At 33.0% G+C, this 14,357-nt stretch overlaps 1 protein-coding gene across 2 annotated transcripts; it reads left to right on the top strand.

Moving 5' to 3' along the window:
• Window positions 1-13,647, top strand: LOC18446483 (ribulose bisphosphate carboxylase small subunit, chloroplastic). 2 transcript variants are annotated; one of them, XM_088865291.1, is made up of 4 exons: window positions 1-236; window positions 383-514; window positions 5,715-5,749; window positions 13,293-13,647. In XM_088865291.1, the coding sequence occupies exons 1-4, from the start codon at window positions 90-92 to the stop codon at window positions 13,402-13,404; spliced, it is 426 nt and encodes a 141-aa protein (XP_088721417.1). In that variant the 5' UTR covers window positions 1-89; the 3' UTR covers window positions 13,405-13,647. The 2 variants fall into 2 exon arrangements, with proteins under 2 accessions (XP_088721417.1, XP_006856657.1); XM_006856595.4 differs by lacking the exon at window positions 5,715-5,749.
• Window positions 13,648-14,357: the final 710 nt, after the last annotated feature.

Below are 14,357 nucleotides of genomic sequence, written 5' to 3'. Positions count from 1 at the left end.
GGCTCCTCGCCGCCCAGCCCACCGTCACTCACAAACCACCTCCACTTAAAAAACCCCTCTTTCTTTCTCTCCACAACCGGAAACGGAAAATGGCCGCCGGAATCCTCCCCTCAGCGACGGCGTTCCTCTCCGACGCCCCCAAACTCACTACCAAAACCGCCCTTAACTCTCTTTCACTCTCTACCAATTTTCGCCAAAAAACCGTCTCCAACGGTGGAAGGACTCGCTGCATGAAGGTCAGTCCACTATAATACCAAATTTTCTCTCTCTACCGATTCTTTTTTGGTCTTTTCAGTATATATGCCTCACTGGTTTTCTTTGAGTCTTAATCTTTTTTTTTTCTTCTTTTTCCTTTTATTTTTGTTAATGGAAATTTTTGCAGACATGGAATCCGATCAGCAACAAGAAATTTGAGACTCTCTCTTACTTGCCCCCACTCTCTGATGAATCGATTGCGAAGGAGATCGATTACATGATCTCAAAGGGATGGATCCCTTCTTTGGAATTCGATGAGGTATTTATTCCTCTTTTTCTTCCATTTATTTGGTTTTTTTTAATCCGTTATTGATCCATTTTATCTATCACCTATAAATTCAATTCAGGAAAATAATCAGATTACATAAAGATTTTTTTTTCTTTTTTGGGCCCTTATTTTAGTATATCAAACAGAACGATCTCCTCTTTTAATTTGGTACTCGATCCAAAATAATATTTACTTAGCAATATATGCGTTCACTGCCTACTTTGATATTGTGCTTATCACTAATTTTGGTGAATGGCATCTTAACCGGCGGCTTCCAAAATAAACGGCTATAAATGCTAGTTTAATCAACCACCGAAACTTGCAATTACTTAGTTGCCAGTCAAGCCCCTAATGGTCTCTTCTTTCTCTTTTTTCTTTTTTTTTGAAATAGTTAAATTTTATTAACGTATCCAAAATAATGTAAAATGATTGATGTTTGGAAAATATACAATATTTGTTTTCAAGAGGGTGCAATTAGATTTTTTTTTTTTTTTATTGTCCCTTAAAAAAATTAGATTTTTCTCTATTGAGGTTAATCTACCTGTTAAAGAGGTTATATCCCCAAAAACTTTAGTATCTAGAATTAATCATAGTCTGGATTTTACCAAGAGGGAGTAGTTGAGAGTATACTCCTGAGGTAGTAGAATATCTTTTGGCATTTTTTTTTTTTCCTGCAGCATAAAACTTATATATTTCCCCTTATCCAACCCTGCATGCATTCTGAATGGAAGGCTAAGATTGTCCCAATTATAATGTCACATCTCTATATTATTTTATTTTTAATTTTTTTTTTCTATAAACTATTTTACCACCAAATTTTGGACGTCCAATCCTCTATCAAACTCGCACTAGCGAAAAGTATAAGATAAATATTTCCAATAAAATAAAATAACCAAAATACCCTTAAAAGCTTCAAGGGGTATTTTGATCATTATATTTTATCGAAAAATTATTTTTAATATTTTTATAGGTGCGTCCCAATGAGAAGATGACACGTACCAAATTTCATATTCTTAAATTTATATAAAAAAAACTAAAAATAAAATACTTTGAGATGTCTGATCTAAGATCAAATGGTGAGTGGCTTCCCAAAAATCATACTTGATATACAAAATATACAATGTTTAGTTTTTTTGTATAGTTTAGCGATAAAAATCAAACTTGAGATATGACATTGCCAATGTCAACTGCGACACAAACCTGAGTATATACAATATTTGTTCAATATATTTTGAATATAATTCGTTCAATATTTACGTTAACAAGATCTTTTTTCCCTTTTTGTTATTTAATAGAAAATGAGAAAATGATTAATGTATATCAGTTTCAATAAATAATATAAGGGATTGTATATTATGACTATTTATATTTGTTTCAAATGGGTCATAATTACTCATAGCTATTAGATATCAAATTGGGGGTGTATCACCAAGTTCAAGAATATATTTTGGAAATATGTGCTTAATAATGATACACTTTCAACCATTTAATTTGAAATCCGATGGACAAGAATAATTGGGACTAAAAGTAAACTGTCTCTTTGTATAATTTAGTACGATATCTCTAATGTAGGTGAGAAGGAAAACCGCAAATACTCATAAAATAAGTTTCCAACATGGAGACTCAAAAGGATGTAAGGATTTTGTGAACTTTGCTGGAAGAAGTGCTGGAAAAATTTGTGGGTGAAACAGGGCTGAAGCCACGCTAAAGCACTCTCTCGAGATTATATTTTGCACCTTTACTGTTAAATTATGGTGTGCAAAAGGTTCACCAGGCAAAACAGTCTTTAGGATATCTAAAACCAGAAGGTCACACAAATACTACTTAGTATTAAACGCAATAGGCAAGCCTACAGAACGAAAACTGAATAGAGAGTTTTCTGAAAATGGGAGTTCGACTACTTCTTATATAGAGAGAAATGTAAAAAACGCCGGGCGGCAGCTAAGCAGTTGGAAGGGTCTAGGCTGCCTAGCGCCTAGGCGGCAGGCTAGAACCTGAGTGGTCTAAGTTCGAAAGGGAGCAAGGGGTATCCAGTAATCTTGTTTTAGATGGGGGGTATTTTTTTTAAGTGATGTCCCTTAGATCCTGGGTATTCTTTCACCTAGATAGGTGATGTACCTTAGGTGCCAGCCTAAGAACCTGTACTAGCTAGGCTTGGCGCTTGCCTAAGTACCTATACTAGCTAGGTAGTACCACCCACCCTTGTAGTTGGTCTGCCCAACCCCCTCGCTCGCAACAGCTACAAATACATGTTCCTCACCCGCTACAACGATACCATGTACATGCGCCTCAACAGCTACAACCCGTTTTCACTGCAGTTGCGCTGTTGCAAACCGCATCCAAAGCTCACTTCACCTTGGTTACCAACAACATTCAAACTTAAGTTGAGCCTCGTAAAAATATAATAAAATATAACAGATAGTGAGTGCAGAGTGTGTCATCAAAACACCCTTGTTCCTTCACACACGTCTTTGTGCTTTGTATAAAAAGACAATATATATTTTTTAATACATTGTTTTTCCAAAACACTAAATAAAAAGGATATTTAGTTTGAAATACTAACTAGTGTATTTCAAACAAATAATACTACGAAGGTGCGATATTTTTAGGGCACGTCACACCGTCATCTCCACTAATAGTTAAAAGTGTTGAAATTCAGCATCTGCTGTTGCTCATCTCAAAGTATTGTAAAAATCTCAATAAGCTTTGAGTGGAGGGACCACACATGTCTATCTTTGAAACTTGATGGCCGGGGAGTACTAGGGGGTTCTAAAAAACTTGAATTATAGCACATTGAGGAAGCCCAATCTAGTTTTGATTTGTATTAGAAAAGTGGTAATAACAATGTTTAAAAAAGATCAATATGATCGTCATCGCCCTATTCGGATTGAAAATTATTAAAGCCGAACCGGTTCTCATAAAATATCGGGAACAGTATAGCTCCCATTAAATATCGGGAACCGAACAATTCCTCTCATTACACGGCCAATTCTTTAATATAACCACCCGTTGCATCGGAGAACCGGTCCCCTATTTTTCATTTTTTAAAAAAATTTGTTATATTCGGTTCAGCAAAACGAAAATCCATAGGGGTGATCAAGATCACCAAACCATGTTTTATACATCGGATAATAACAATGCGGGCCGAAGTGCAAGTCACTACATTTTAAACAATATTATGTTAGAGATGATGAAAGTCAAAATAACTGCTCCATAGAATGTTAAAAATTGTTGGTGAAAGGGGCAATAAAAGGGGAGTTACAAAACCTTATTATGCAATCCAATTGAGGAACCTCAATCTTCTTGTTTCCTGGCACAAATGAATCGCTATCATGAGACAATATTTTCCTTTTAACTATGAATCAGTGTGCATTTAAGGTCTCCAGGCAAATTTGTTTTCCGGAGACAAACTATATTATTAATAGAAATGCACAAGTATAACAAGATCTAGAGTACTAGAGGTGTCTCTTTTTTAGAAACATAATGTTTATAAATATAGAAACATCAAGTTTATAAAGTTTATAAATAGTTCTAAAAACTGTAGAGAATTTTGTACTAAAAGGAGAAAATTGATGTGTATAGAGAGAAAACGTTATTTCACCTTTAACCGATTTGACATTTCAATGCACCTCCCAAACATAGAAAAAGGTGGTGTTCTTAGCAAATCTATAAATCAACGGTTCAAAAAATACCTTAAATAATTTTTTATTTTTAAATTTAATATTTTTATATTTATATTCACCATGGTATGGATTGTCACTCGCGAAAAAATTTTAATCTAAAACCAATATTTAAGATAATTTTTTGAGGGAGGATTCATATAAATAGATGAGTGGGCCGACGATGTGCTTTATCATATCATTTGGTTTCCTAGCACTGGGTAGGACTAAGTTCTTAAATATTGATTAGAATAATAGCATGATCAATATTGATTAGAATAATAGCACGATTATGCATAGCATCATTGGATGATCTTTTGAGGTGCGTGTGCTTTTGTCCTATAGGCATGTATAACATAATAACCTTGACAACCACAAATCTATGGTTGTGATAAGCTCGTCAGATGGGTTGAGAAAATAGTGTTTGAGAAAATAGCGATCCAGATCAGAATCAATTGATTTAGATCAGGAATTCTATGGTTCCAAGTTGGATAAGAATCGGCAGTTTCCCACATAACCGATCGGTTCTACCTGGAAACCAGGCAATCTAGCCTAGCTGCATCTCTTAATTCCCATATTTTATTTATTTATAAATTTTAGTTTTTATTGTTGTTCTCGATATCTTTTTTTTTTTGTCCAATTGTCTCAGTAAAATCGTTGATATGGATTGAAAATTCACCGATCCAAACAAGTTTCTTGAAGGCCGGTTCATCATATCAATTCAAGCTTTTAAATACTTATTTAATCTATTGGCTAAACTTTGTCAGTCTCTTTTCTAGTCCAGGAGGCAAAACTATTATTTTTATTTTTCTTTTTAATTATAAACGATAATTTGAGCTATTAAAAGTAACAATTGATTGTTTACTTAATCAGGCTAATACAATAAAACTTTAGTTCAGCCCATCCGTCTTTGAGCGAGTTGCGGTTGTATACCCACTTTTGTTTTAGGAAGAGGTTTATGCAAGTTGCCAACACCATTCTAGTAAGATTCTTCCGCCTTTTCATGAGACTTTTTAAGTTCCAACCATCGGCCTTACTCTAACACGTTTTTCTAATTCCTCGGTGCTAGGAGGCATGATGTGATAGAAAAAGTTTATACGTTTGGATATCGGGAATTATATGGTCTCTGAAATATATTATTGACGTAGTACATTACCTGCAAATAGATTGTCACTGTTTGGATAGTATTTAGATGTAAATTGGGAAATACATTTCTAGTGTTTGGCTATGTCTCATAGAAACATGGGAAATGCATTACCAATCAAATATGAAAAATGTGGTTATGTTTGGCTAACATGATTAGACTTTGCTTTCAACATGATAAGTCATTGGAATAGTATGATTGGAATAACATGATTTTATTGTGATAAGCTTTATTTTTATTTATTTTTTATAGAAGTCTTTCAAATGTCTCTCTATATATAATTTCAAATAAGCAATAAATTTATGATACCAAAATAAAAATCTATATGGTATAAGTTAAAAAATGGGAAGAAGTTTTATTAGTAAACTGGAAGGTTTGGTAATTGCAGTATAAAATTTTGAAGCATTGGAGGAGACTAAAGAGGTATCTTATTTCAATTGAGCTTTTATTGATCTCTTATGAGGATTATGTTGTGTGTATTTTTTATTATGATTGTGTTGTGTGTATTTTTTATTATGATTGTGTTGTGTAATTTCTCATTGATTATCAATTATTATTTTTATTTTTATATGAGCTGATGGCTTCAAATAAGGACTACAACCCAAATTGGGGATAGAGGGATATAGAAATTTTTTTATTAAAGAAAATTGTCCTTCTGCGTCTATTCAAATCAATTTAGATTTCCCCTACTTTCACTTACCCATTATTAAAAAAATTTGTTTTTATATGAGAGTAAGATGAGGGCTACAATCAAAATTCGAGATAAAGGGATCTAGAATTTTTTTTTGTTTTACATGAGTGTTAGATGAGGGTTACAATCCAAATTGGGGATAAAGGGATGGAGAAATTTTATATTAGGATTGCAGCAGAAATTGTTCCTCATTAAGTTGGTATACTTGTTCAAATCAATTTAGATTACCATTTTCATATCCTTAATTTTATTTTCTACTTACTTTAATAATTATACAGTACAACATGGAAATGTCATATTTCCTTGTAATCTATTATAACGTAATAGATTTTCAGGTAACCAAACCGCCCATAACGGATAGTCTATTACATGACAATAGATTACAAAGAAATATGACATTTTTACTGTATGGTTACACTGTATCCTAAAAAAATGGAAAAAGATTATCTGAGATATTTCAAAAAAACAAATCCGCACGAGATTATAAGAGATTTTTTTTAAAAAATAACCAAATCGGCGGAACGCGTGGTGATAGGTGAAAAAATCTATTACGAGATTTAATTTTGGGAAATCTTATGGTGATAGGTGAAAAATTTTATTACACAATTAATTTTGGGAAATCTTTCGTATGAGTTTTTGCCTATCCTATCACTGATTTAAAAAATCTTCTCTTCTAAACCCTCTCTCTATAATAACTAGCATAAAAAATCCCTCTGTTTTTAAGCTCATCCCTTCTTCTGAAGGCATCAGCTGTCATATAAAAACAAAACTAATAGAAATAAAAATTAGTAATTAATCATAAATTACACAACACAATCATAATAATAATAATAATAAAGCTCGTCCCCTCATTTGAAGGTCATATAAAAACAAAAATAATAAAAATAAAAATTCAAAATTAATGATAAATTACACAACACAATCATAATAAAATATTTCACATAACATAATCCTCATAAGAGATTACTAAAATCTTAATTGAAATAACATACATATTTAGCCTCCTCCAATACCTCAAATTTTATACTGCAATTACCAAACTTTACTAATCAAACTTCTTTTTATTTTTTAACTCATACCATAGAGATTTTGAATTTAGTATCATAAATTTATTGTTCATTTGAAATTATATAAAGAGACATTTGAAAGACTTCTATACAAAATAAATAAAAATAAGGCTTATCATAATAAAGTTATGTTATTCCAATGACTTATCATGTTGAAACCAATGTCATGTTAGAAGGCATGTGATTCCATGTAAGTGTCGAAGGCATATAAAATAAGTCGGAAATAGTGTCATGATAACTGTAAAATGGTACAAGTTATTATTAAAAAATCTTTGAGGCATGGTGATGATGTTATTATTAGAAATCTTTTTGGAATGGTGTGATGATGATTTTAATTTCGTATTTTAATAAAATTTTGTGACAAAGAAGAAAGAAATGATAATTCTGTATTTTAGTAGAATTTTGTGACAAAAAGAAAGAAATGATAGTTTATAGGTAGGTGTTGGTAAAATGTTGGTAATACATTTCCTATATTTCTTCCCGACATAGCCAAACAATAATAATGTATTTCCCAGGTTGCATCTAAATACTACTCAAACAGTAATAATCAATTTACAGGTAATGTATTACGCAGTAATATATTACGCTAGTAATATATTTCACAGACAATATATTTCCAGTTATCCAAAGGGCCCCTAAACAATCAAACTAAGATGAACATAAAAAATTCACTAGATGAAGTTGTTTAGATACCGAAAAGCCTTCAAATCTGATAATCTTGATTTTGAACTACATGGGCATAACAAAAGAAAAAAAAAAAATTTAATTTTGGAAATAATGCATCTTGAATGCAAATTTTCAAGTATTCATAGATATGCTTGATCTGCATTATATTTGGAGTTTTAAATTTTATAAGTAGAGATGAAAATAAATTTTCAGATCATTATAAAGTTTTTTTAGTACTGAAGCGGCATCTTTCAATACTATTTCAATGTGCCCCTTACTTTGATTGTTTAGGGCCTTAGCTTTATACAAACCACACCCTCTTTTGTCATGTGACACAATGACATGAGCCACATATTGGAGTGGTAGTAGCCACAACTTAGACAACCTCAAATCAATGTTTCCAAATTATAAAGCATGGTCTTGTTTTTTTTATTGTTGAGACTTGCTTAAGTGCCCTTGTTATGGTGAAACCCCTTTTATACCAAATCTGTAATATCTCGAAACTAACTTATCTATAACTGACAAATCTACTCAGGAAATCCAAACATCTAAGAATTGTAATTTGTGTAACAAATTTTAAAAATATATATATAACTAAAAGAAGCAAAATAGAAAACTCAAAACTACAACACACTATATACCGTAATTCTAGACATTTTCAACACAACTCTACATGGGTCACCCCTAGTGGGGCGAAATTCACATGCAATTGGCAAAGAACTGATTCTATTATCATCCAATATTACAAGATTTGGTAAATATGAGGCTTCTTGTAAATACGAGGGTTACCTCACAATAGGTGAAGCACCACCTAAGAACTAGGGCTGGGAATTTACTCAGAACCGACTACCCAACCCGCTCAAAGTCTGGGTATGGGTCTAAGATCCCGACCTGATGGGTCGGGTCCAGATCCAAATCTTGGACCCAAATAGTAAATCGTGTCCGGTCCATGCCTCGAATTAAGGTTTTTCAACATTAAAATAACCTTTTTCGATGGATTATTCAGGTGCGTCTTTAGTTCTATATTTCAACGTTGCGACCTTATATAAACTTTCCTCTCTCTCTCTCTATATATAAATTTATATATGCTAGTGTTTTTCTTTACAAATCTCCTTATTAGTCTTAAAATGAGAAAATCGATGAAGTATTGCCTAAATCTTCTGATCTAAGATTTACATGTTTTTGGTATTTTTTAAAATAATTTTTGGGCAAACATTTTTGGGATATTTTGTAATATGTAGCTAATTTTTTATTTCTTTAGATATAATCCGTTGAGTCTAGGTCCAGGTATGAGTCCTCCAAATAAATTCCGGGTCCGGTTCCCATGCATGGATTTTGGGTCCAGATCTGAGTCCAGGCAGAACCTACCAACCCCTACTAACCTCCATTTACTCCAGCGAAAGTTTAGCCTACAAAAAAAAATCCCGATAAAAGTACCCAAAATACGGCCCAATGGTAGCTAGGGTTTTAGCGTGATTACAAATGACCTTCACAATGAAAGGAATACCATTGGGTGATTTTGGATCTTCTACTCAAGAACTGTAGACAATGTTGTTCTCCTTCTTTCCAAAAGCTGCGGCCCGGTTCAGCAACCCGGCCCTTTTTTCCTTATTCATTTTTTCTTTTTATTTATTGGGTTATATTTGGCTCCACCCAGCCCTAACAAGGGCTTGGGGTCTTTGGCCCGGTCAAGGGCAGTCCAGGCTTGGGCTGGTCCTCTAGAGACCAGGGCCGGGTTAGGGTCAACGCTGGTCTGGGCGAGGCCCAGCACATTGCCAAGCCTACTTAATTTCCTTTAGTGGAGTGTGGTGACTTCTAAAGCAAGGTCAAGGCCTTGGATTTTGAAGTAGATCCTAAAGGCAACTTCGCCAATCAACAAGAGTATAATCAAAATGATAAACCTTGAAGATGATGCGATAGTTTTCCCTTTCTTGTTTGTGTATCTCCAAGGGCATGAAGCATCAAGCAACAAAAAAGAGATTCATGAAGACGCACAGTCGATAATATGAACACTTCCAAAACTAAGCTCCCGCGGGAAGCCATCATTTGAACCGAAGTAAAATGATACCATTAAACATTCTCAAGGGTTGCTTTTTCATTGGTACTTCTTCAAGAAAAAAAAGAAAAACAAAACCTAAAATCTCCTACGTACATTGTTACTATTTGGATTGTTTGATGATCTACCATTAATGAAACTAAACTTTTTAAGAAAAGAAATCAATGAGACCACTTACCTTTTGTACAAGGTGATCACAATTAATTTTGACCATTGGATGTGAAATTGGGTGGTTGTATTTATTTCATTGACTAAGCTCAGGCTTCAAAAGAAATTTTCTCGAACTTTGTGACACATCCAAGCTATCAGATTTCACATCGAACAGTTTTAAGTAATTGTGAGCTCCTTGTATGATAGGTAAATGGCCTCATTGTATACAATCCCATCTTTTGCTAATTTTTTATTTTTTTAGGAGATACCTAATTGAAATGAAAATTGGAAAACAACTTTGAAGTGTTTGAAAAAGATGCACATTTTGGGTTCCTTTATATCTTGGGCGCCTAGGGTTGCGTAGGACCAAATTGTATGTCTAGTCCTATTTGTTAAAGAATTGGCCAGCAAGTTCTGAACATTTTTTATTCACCCCATGATCAATCTAAAAGAGAAAAAAAAGGGAAAAAAAAGGGGAAAATATCTTGATACCCTTTATTTTTAGGTTTTATTTCACAATAGATCCAAAGCTTTAAAAGATATCTTGGAGCATAAAAATTGTAGATTTTATTTCTTCTAACACCCTGAGCTACATAAAACTTGTGCTTTTTTAGGCCAAACAAACTTAAAAGGACATGCCTTTTCTAAAAGCCATTCTCCCAAAGTTCTATCTCTTTCTCGCTTCCTACATCCATTTTCTCTCTCATTTCGTCTCTCCTCTTGCTCTCTCTCTTCTCAAATACACAATAAGTATACGGAGAGAAAGAGAGGTGTTTGGATAAACACCAGAAGAGAGAGGTGTTTGGTGGTGAGAGGTTACCAAGAGGAGAAAGAGGTGTTTGGTGGTGAGAGGTTACCAAGAGGAGAAAGAGGTGTTTGGATAAATACCGAAAGAGAGATGTGTTTGGATAAACACAAAATGAAAGAGATGCTTGGTGGCAAGAGGTTACCTAGAAGAGAGAGAGGTGTTTGGATAAACACATGGAGAGAGAGAGGTGTTTGGATAAACATAAGAAGAGAAAGAGAGATGGGTGTTTGGATAAACACAAAGAGAGAGAGTGAAACACGCACGAGAGAAGTTTGGGGTATATAAATGAAGACAGAGGAGGGATTGGGTTTAGAAAGGGCATGTCTTTTTCACATTTGTTTAGGTTAGAAAATAGGTTTAAAGTGACCAGGCAGTTGGAAGATATTTGTTGAAATGTTGGGTTTATTAATAAATAAAATCTAAAAATAGGGGATATGGAAATATTTTTTTTTAAAAAAAAAAAAAATCAATCTCTTACCATCTATGAACTCAAAGAAAATCAAGAGCTAATCTTGGAACGTCTCTTTAAATCTTTGTGTTGTGGGACTAAGTATATAATTTGCTCCTACAAGACAAGCAAACGTTTTTCCCAATATGTTTATCCCTTTATCTTCATGTAACTTATCCTTTGTGGTCGGTTACACGATTCCTCGTTTGTCATTCTACTCTATTGAGGGTCATATCGTCAAGGCGCATTTGTTTATTTGAAATATATCTTCTGGAAAGTTGAATGTTTTGTTTTGGAATGTTTAAATAAGTTTTGAGTATTGATAACATGCTAGAATGTTAAGAAAGTTTTGAGCACTATGCTTGATAACATATACACATTAACCATATAAATATAAAGAAAAAGTTTATATAAGGTTAGAATTACATATGAACCTGAAAAATCCATCGGAAGAGGTTTCTTTAATGTTGAAAAAGACCTCTAATTGATAATCTCGACATCGAGATGTATGAATATGAAAAAAAAAAAAAAAGATTTTCAGCCCCATAAATAGTGCTCCTTGCAATATATTATTTAGACCGTACATTTTCAAGATTTTCATATGTTTATAGATCTACTTGACTTTAACCATTTTTGGAGTTTAAAAATTTATAATTATATGAAAATAGATTTTGAGATATTCCTAAGAATTTTTTTCACAACAATTATATGATATGATAAAATTTGGAGGTGCACCTTAATTGGATTGTTTAAGGTTACAACCTTATAGAAACCACACCCTAAATATAAATATATAACATAATATAATGAGTAATGATCCTATGAGACCCTTCCACACCCATGTGTGTAGGACCTCAAAGGATCACCATTAAATTTGTCACAGATCTCTAAAAAAATTATCACATGTGTGTCGGACTTGACTTTTCTATAGATCTGTGTCAAATTTAATGGTGATCCTTTGGGGTCCTATACACATGGGTCTGGGAGGATCTCATCGGATCATTACTCTAATATAATATTTAATAAATGATAATTATATATTTTATATAATATATAGTATAATAAAAGATATTTGTATATTATGTATATAATATTTATATTATTATTTATTATATTATACATAATATTTTTTAATATAATAATATAATAAATATATAATATGAGAAATGATCCTATAGGACCTTCCTCCACCCATATGTGTAGGACCCCAAAGAATCACCATTAAATTTGGTACAGATCTCTAGCAAAGTCAAGTCCCACACCCTTGTGATAACTTTTCTAGGGATCCGTGTCAAATTTAATGGTGATCCTTTGGGTCCTACATACATGGGTGGGTGAGGGTCCTATAGAATCATTAATCATATAATATTTATATATTATATATAATATAATAAATATGTATTATATAATATATAATATATAATATAATATAAATATATAGTAGTATTAATCAACATACATTATATAATATAAATTATATTAATAAAATAAATATATAATTTTATAAATTATAATATTATATTATTTGATATTATGTTATAGTAATATTATATTTTATTGTATCACATTTATAATACTAATATTATACATAGTGAATAGTGATCAACAAAAAAGTTACGAAAGATTAAGTTTGTACTCCCTTAGGAACTTAATATTTAACTTTTTAACAAAGGAATGAGAACTTTTGTTGAAAGATTAGTTCATAAACTTTTCATGAAAGGTGTGAAACATACGCAGAACTTTTTCAAAATCTGAAGAATACTTTCAAAAAAAACAAACATGCCCTCTGTGAGGCCATAAGTTCTCATACTACTAATATTTTGAGACATTTTTCCTATTGGTGAAGCATATTAGATGATTTCCCTTTTGATATCCATTGTAGATTTTGTCATGAATGAAGGGTTTCCATTCATGATACTCATGTGGAGATAGGTTATTTACCAATGTGAAATAGTTCTGTCAAATTTTGAAGGACATTACCATGATGATTTTAAATGAAATTTATTTGTGGGCAAATTCTCACCTTTTTTTTTCTTTCTCATTTTCTTTTTTGACATGAGGTTTTGTTTGTGTTGTTAAGGTGGGGTACGTGTCCAGGCAAAATAGCCGGATGCCTGGTTACTACGATGGAAGATACTGGACTTTATGGAAGCTTCCCATGTTTGGGTGTGCTGACTCCTCACAAGTGCTGAGAGAGATAGAAGAGTGCAAGAGGACCTATCCAAGTGCTTATATACGCTGCCTTGCTTTTGATAACCAGAAACAAGTCCAATGCATGGCCTTCCTCATCCAGAAACCCTCTCAAGCGTAAGGTTCAACTTGGTTCCTTTGGTTTAGGCCTGTTGCAACGAAACAGGAATGCTACTTCTTTTTGTTGTGGAAAATAATGATGCTCTTTATGGATAATAAGTAAATGATGAGTGGGGTTTGAGCCATTCTCTCTTGATTCTTGATGGCAAATTATTCATCCAACTTGTATTGAAATATAAGTTTCTGGTTTTAGGTTGTCATATGAATGCTGGAGGCCGCCCCAGTGCTGCGTTGGCTCTAATACCCGTGTATGCATTGGGGTGGCGATGGGCACGGTCTCCTAGCCCGGCTCTGAAAAATTAGAGCTTGGGTTGCTAAATATGGCATGAGGGCTGGGTTTAGGCTAGGGCCAAGATAGGCCGACCTGGTTAGTCCTGGCCTAACCTTTATTATTTATTTATTATTTTTTACCTTAGCCTGACCCAACCTTAATAGGGCTAGGGTTGGGCCTTATTGAATCTAACTGAAGATGTATATAGCCGGATATATATCTAAGGAAAAACGTACAAAGTGACTTTTTGCTTTTGGTATAAGGAGGTCAAAATCACTCTTACCCATTGAATTTTTAAATTGGGTGACTTGGTTTAAAATTCAAAGAAAATTTTTTCAAAATTTATGATGCTCCAAGCACTTGAATATCTCAAAATTTGTGACACGTTCCAAGCTGTCCAATTTGAAATTAGATGGCTTGGTGTGTTTGTGACTTCTTTATAGCAAAAGTAGATGGTCTCATAATATACAATCCTTATATCAAATGCGTGAGTACAATAGTAAATCGTAAGCGAGAAATAAAATGAAAATAAGAGCGTACTCGAATCACACAAGATCTACGTGG

The sequence above is a fragment of the Amborella trichopoda genome, chromosome 4 (assembly GCF_054954075.1).
Source record: "Amborella trichopoda isolate Santa Cruz 75 chromosome 4, AtrichopodaSantaCruz75HAP2 v2.0, whole genome shotgun sequence".
NCBI lineage: Eukaryota > Viridiplantae > Streptophyta > Magnoliopsida > Amborellales > Amborellaceae > Amborella > Amborella trichopoda.
The sequence above is the reverse complement of the archived record's forward strand: the minus strand, read 5'-3'. Positions and strand labels throughout refer to the sequence as shown.

What these genes read in the sequence shown, in the direction of transcription:
- LOC18446483 (XM_006856595.4), top strand. Translation starts at nt 90, where the DNA reads ATGGCCGCCGGAATCCTCCCCTCAGCGACGGCGTTCCTCTCCGACGCC. An exon ending in GAAGGACTCGCTGCATGAAG is followed by an intron (nt 237 to 382) that starts GTCAGTCCACTA and finishes AAATTTTTGCAG; the next exon opens with ACATGGAATCCGATCAGCAA. An exon ending in CTTCTTTGGAATTCGATGAG is followed by an intron (nt 515 to 13,292) that starts GTATTTATTCCT and finishes TGTGTTGTTAAG; the next exon opens with GTGGGGTACGTGTCCAGGCA.